Below are 6,482 nucleotides of genomic sequence, written 5' to 3' on the forward strand. Positions count from 1 at the left end.
AAAAAAAAAAAAAAAAAAAAACTCAATTTCTAGGATATAGTTTCTGCAGAACAGCAGGAGTTCATTTGAAATTCGTCTTTGAGTTGTTGGCTGGACTGGCGTGAAGTGATCCCACGCCTGTCCCGTCTCTGATGCTGAGAGTTCTCTGTTTACATGCTCTCACGGTAGCTTATGCTTCCTCACACCACCAAACCTAACATTACCGGCGGTGACTACTGTCAAGCTTGAGCACACACACACATTTATAGTATTCATATAGTTATAAGGGGACTAAATGTGTAGTGCTCCTTTGTTCACAGAATGGTTAAAGCAGAGTACGGATGTCTACTAACAGAAATAACAAATTGATTTTTTTTAGAGTTTGGCCACAAAAGGGTTATATTTCAGCAGATATAATTGGTGCCCTCAAACCCTAAAACGTTTCTTAATTTCTGTTACAAACAAGGAAAAGAGGGCTGGAAAAAATCCCCCCGAAAAAGAAAATTTGAAACTCCAAAATTATGTTAAGTCTAAAACTCAAGTAGTTTTCCCTGATTTATTTTTTTATGGCATGGGTTGACCAATCCTAAATTTGTAGTCAAGTTGGAGGGCGTTAGCCTTTTTTTTGTTTATTTTTAATGGCTTGACCTACATGTTAAATCCTACTGCACTATGTCTCATCTGAGCCAACAATTATCATCTTAAACCAACAAAGTCAAGCTCTGACAAGTGCGTGCCGTCATCACAGGTATGACCCGTCACGGTTCTCCCATAATCCTGATTAAAGGAAATGGCGACTTGTCTGAAACGTGCAGCACGGGATGCAGAAAACAGCTTTGTTTAGTTCCTCTGATTAAAGCATCAACATCTTTTCATGAGTCTCACAAAGACAGCCATCAGCCCCGTTCTAGTTCTGACTGTTATCCTGTGACCAGAGTGATGAAGAGATTACCGTTTCCTGTAGCCTGCAGCATGACATCATGCTTCATGAAGCGGAGAGTCAGCATGGGGGAGGAGAAAGGCGAAAAACTTCATTCTACTATCTACTCTGCGATCACTGAGCTCTTCACAGCGGCTGTAGACCAGCGTGACTTTATGTCCCTTTGATGATCACAGGTTGAGATGACACCCAGCTGTTGCTGCAGCGACGGGCGAGGAGGTGTTTTGTTTGCTATAAGGAGATCCTGAATCAAACTCAATGTTTTAGTCACATGCACGGGGTTGACCTATGTACATCTTAAAGCTGAATTCTCACAGAAAGCGATTCACATGTTCGGGATGTCCCAGGGCGTTTAGGACATTGTGGCATGATTTGGGCTTCATGGTGCGTCCACAGTTAAAAACCGTGGTGTGTTCAGGAGTCCAAATCCAACATGGAGGATCTGGTCCTTCTCCTCCTGAACTGTATGATATTTTTCTTGCTTGCATCAAGATGATAATAATAAGGTCCTGTAAAGCCGGGTTCACACCGGATGTGGAAGCACTGTGAGGTTGAATGTGCGCGGTATCTTAGTCTCCAGTTCACAGCAGACACCTATTTCTCTGCGATGGTCGAGGGGTGCTTCTGCTCAGCTGTGGTTATTCAGAGCTTTTTTTTTGCCATGATCAGACACCCAAAACCACAAACTCCTGCTCTGTAGTTGGCCCCCTACATTGATCTGTGTGTGTTTTGTGTTTTCTACAGTCCGTTTAGATGCAAAAATATGATTTCATTTGTCAATTGTGGTATTTTATAGTGAAAAATGTGTTATATTCTAAAAATTGACCGGATTTTCTCGCGTGTCTTGGTGTAACTTCCTGCCAGAAATGACGCATATCATGCAAAAAAAAAAATAGACCAGATGTCAAAACTATCACTACACGGCGCGAGCTGGCCACAAAGGACCACAGCGCTTCACGTCTTGTGTGAACTACACCATAGCTTAACAAAGGCGTCAAATGGAAGGAGGAGGATTTATCACCAGTTATTTTTTCAGATTAGTCGACTAATCAGGCCATACACTCAGTAGATGTAAAACACTCATCTTAACCATCATTAGCTTTAAACTTTCTGAAAACTAGATATATAGCTTTATCTGCAATAATGCTAGTGTGAATTCTGTAAGCTGAATCTGACATAGTGCTGATGGCTGAAGATGCTGAAACTGATAGCTGATGGCCATTAACCCTTTTTAAATAAAATCCTGCTTTTAAGTATTTATAAAAGTGCATTTTTTATCCATCCATCCATTTTCTTGACCGCTTCGTCCCTTTCGGAGTCGCGGGGTGCCGGAGCCTATCCTGGCTACTGATGGGCGAAGGCGGGGTACACCCTGGACAGGTCGCCAGTCTGTCGCAGGGCCTCAATCACACACCCATTCACTCTCACATTCACTCCTAGGGGCAATTTAGAGTCATCAATTAACCTATGAAGCATGTTTTTGGACGGTGGGAGGAAGCCGGAGTCCCCGGTGAAAACCCACGCATGCACGGGGAGAACATGCAAACTCCACACAGAAAGGTCCCAGCCGGGATTCGAACCGGGGCCTTCTCGCTGTGAGGCAAGAGCGCTAACCACTGCTCCACCGTGCAGCCCAGTGCATTTTTTATTACAATTTGAACATACATTACTTTTGACAGAACCACATACAAGTTAATATTAAAATAAAATACACCCTGTTTTAAATAAAATTAGATTATGTGATAAGAATTTAGGCTTTCAGCTTATTCTAATAGATTCAACTTTTTTGGCATTACTTTGTTCTATTATCTAGCGAGTTAAAAATCTAAACCCACAGTAGATAACATAGTTAACTAAAGCAATATGACCAAAACTAAATACCAATAGTTATTTTTTTTTTATAAACCATTTTCTTCAAAGCTAAAGAGCCACAACAGAAGGATAAAGGAGCCGCAGGTCATTATGATCTATGTTCAAATGGTTGGCACTTCTGAGTTTTGTAAAATATATTAGTCATATGTCACTAACAGTTCCTGATCGTTCAAAATTCAGCTGTTTGACATTTAAGCAGTCAAAAGCTCAACTGGTAGAGACTGAAAATTTGCTTAAATATCATGTAGCGACATGTGAATTTCGATTGTGGAAGCCCAAAATGTGACTTTACAGGCGTTTAATTAGAGTGTTCATTGAAAGTGGTCGCTCAAATGCACTTTCCTGAGGCCAGTGTGTTTGTAGCTTGACGCACAAATATGTGTATAAGAATATGAAAAGCACAGGCGTCTTGCAGTTCAATTGTGGCTCATGCGACTACCTTAACAGACGTCAGGAAAAGAATGTACCATTATCCTGCCTGTGGTAATCTTGAAATATCTGAAAGTAAGTTACATCCACTTATGACATATGAGTGATGCTGTGTTATGAGGCAGCACTCCAGACCTGCACAAAGGCTGCATTCATTGTGTGTGCAGGTGATGCATAACTGGACGTAGGGCGCCTGTAGGACGCCCATGCAAAACTACACTCTGATTGTGTAATTTCCTCATTTCTAACAGTCACGTACACTTATCACAAAAACAGCACCAATGGGTCTATTGCACAGTGCACAGTGTTTAGGGAACATTTCAAAGATCCCTACAACACACCTGCATCTTACCTACTTTTTTTCCTTTGTGCGTTTCTTAAGTGTTCTCTACTTGCAGCATGCCCGTAGATAAAATGCGCAGGAACCTTTTTTCGCCTTACAGGCTCACCGAGTGGCCAACAATCTTGATATATCGTGCAGCATGTACAGATAATCCCATTTCCAGCTTTGGGCAGCTAGTAAGTGTTATGTAGCATAAAAATATTATGTGCTTTTAACTCCTAAAAGATCAAACTTTTTACCAAAGCTTTGTTTACATATAAAATCTGTTATCTGTTCTTCAGATCAACAGGGATGTAAAAACCTAGATATAGTTTATCATCTATGTGCGCCTCAGCAATCATTTTTTTAAATGTAACTAATCTGAATGTAATAAATGGTAATTAAGTGATCGTAACGATCAAAATAAATAAATTGATTAAAAAAATACATTTTCTTTTTTTTTTTTTTTCCCCTCTTTTCGGTTCTAGAGCTGCAGGTTGCACACATTTTTGTAACATTTTAAATGCTATTTTACTTTTTAAATTCACATCAAAACATTTTAAATCTTGACATTGATCCCTAAAAGAAAGAAGTTATTCGATGGACGTTTTTTAGAGAAACGATTCATACATTCACTGCAGAAAACCACAGTGAAAAAGAATGCGCTTGATTTAAAGAAGAGGAAGCAAATAACTGACTGAAAGTTATGACAGCGGAAGTGCAGGAGAGCATTAGGTAACCCAACATGCAAGAAACCAACATCTCAGTTAAGCTGACCCCACCTGTAGGGTCTCTGCTGACCCGCCCTCTCTGTGCAGACCCATGCTTACCTGAACCATGGTGACCACATGGCAGGGGTTCAGCAGGTAGATCAGAGTCTTGGTGGCAAACTTGAAGCCAACCTCCACACCAAAAGTCATGCAGAGGGCAACCAGCAGCAGGTTCTTCCCAAGACTGTCCTCCTTCCGTGTGCAGTCCCTCCCGGTCGCCCTGAAGTCCCTGGAAGGGTTGACCTTCCTCAGAGACAGCCAGATCTCCAGCAGGGAGATGAGGAGGATCACCAGACTCTCGCCGGCGCGCTGCTGGGGCGTCAGGAAGGCTGCGCACTCGGGGCCTCCGTTCCCCTCAAACTTGGGGTCCACCCCGCCGTAGACCCAATCCAGGAGGCTGTACACGTTATATCTGGACATATTCATCTTCTCGTGTTGGAACAGATACGAACAAGATGGAATGAAAGACGCCACACTGACTTCTTGGCGAAACATGAACAGCGAGATTTCCCTCTTCGCGCGCGTCCTCGTGGGGGAGAAATGGGCATGGAGATCGTTCAGGCTGAATCAACCGGCGGGCTGCCTCATCCGCGAGCGGAGGAGGAACTTGAGTTAGCAACGGGAGGCAGCTGTTGTCAAGACTACCCGGAGCTTGTGTTGTTTGTGGACATCAGGAAGCCTCTCCTCCTTCGCTTCGGCGGCTCTGGCTGAGGCGCGCGGTCAGGTTGGCGTGGAGGTCATGTCAGTGAAGCAGACGGGCCGGTTCCATTTCCAAATCCCGCCGTGGTGGAAGCAAATTTGCTGAACGCCGAGTTAACATGTGGAGGCAGCAGCGGCAAGCGGCTAGCTTAGCTTCTGAGCCTCAATGAGCCCAAAGTGGGGTAAATTATACCCGATGTTTTGACTTACAGGTTAAAAGAAGCCCATAAAATATAGTTTTACAAATATCAAAACGTACATTAAAGCAACAAATCAACCAGAATATACAATTAATCAGACTCTTGTTCTGGAAACAGCTTTATTCATGTGGAATCACATTAAAGTCGCTATAACAATGCTACATGTGGAAGGAGGTTTTGTGGTATGTGCGTTGATTTATTTGAGTTTATTTTTAAATTACTTCTAAGAGCTAATAGGTTCGTAGTGTGTTATAGAAAAAGAACTATGTACCAAGAACAGAAAACGTCGTAATTTTACTCGATTATGTAAGTTTAAAAAAAGTTTGCCTGCCTACGAGTCAAATCTGAGGCTTTATTTAACAAAAATCTTACCTAACGTGACGTTTGGTGATACCTTTAAATAAACTACGGAAATTTCAATTTTTAGTGGGACATAAACTAAATAGTAAAACATTAACTCTTTTTTTATTACTTTCACAATTTATTTACTTAGGTGTAAAAAAAGATCAATATTGTAGCAGCAATTATACTTTTTAATGTATCTTAAAGATTACTGTTTTTTTTTTAGATTTTTTATTGACAACTAAAATTTCTAGTTATTTGTTAAAAAATATGAAAAAATATGTTATCACAGTCCAGCTCCAAGCCAGTTTTCGCATGTTTCTCTCAACATTAAGAGTAACACAGCAGTGCTTGAAAGAAATATTATTTTAAGTATTTTTTTTCTTGTAGAATAGAATAGATTTGATTAAAATTTTACTAATCACTCCAATGCATACCCTTGTTTCCTTAGCTCTATTAAAAACAGCAGATAAATAATAAATAACACTAAAAATTCACTTAAAATGAGTAACAAGAGAAATTCTCCAGTATCTATGTGGCGTTGTAGAGGGACATGTGGTAACTGTCTAGCCAGTGAGCAACTTTTAAGAGATTTTTCTACCACAAGTTTATTACCATTAAAATGTGTTGTATGTATGACGTCGATACTCTGATTTTCTTAAGACTCAGGACATCTGCCAAAAGCAATTTTTTTTTCACTGCCAAACTTTTCTAGTTTTGATCAAGACATAATATTTTCAGTTTTCTTGCATTTGGTAAATTAGTACCTGACTGTGATTTTCCTGTTGTCTTTTAAAGGTTAAGAAATAATACACAAATAAACATTCAACAGGATTTGAGTTTGGAACAAACTGAATTGTGAGTCTGTTTAAGAGCCGTGCTTTCCTTTTCCTCAGGTACTACACCGACATCTGTCAGACCATCTCTGC

At 40.6% G+C, this 6,482-nt stretch overlaps 1 protein-coding gene across 1 annotated transcript in view; it reads right to left on the bottom strand.

Annotated features, from left to right (window-relative positions):
• The window catches only part of LOC112142801 (transmembrane protein 164), a 20,134-nt gene extending 14,936 nt beyond the window's left edge, over nt 1–5,198 (bottom strand). Inside the window, exon 1 of the mRNA XM_024266377.1 lies at nt 4,373–5,198. Coding sequence (XP_024122145.1) covers nt 4,373–4,807 — 435 coding nt within the window. The 5' untranslated portion in view covers nt 4,808–5,198. The remainder of the gene's footprint in view (nt 1–4,372) is intronic.
• Between the last annotated feature and the right edge of the window lie 1,284 nt (nt 5,199–6,482).

Source organism: Oryzias melastigma, linkage group LG14, assembly GCF_002922805.2.
Source record: "Oryzias melastigma strain HK-1 linkage group LG14, ASM292280v2, whole genome shotgun sequence".
Taxonomy (NCBI): domain Eukaryota; kingdom Metazoa; phylum Chordata; class Actinopteri; order Beloniformes; family Adrianichthyidae; genus Oryzias; species Oryzias melastigma.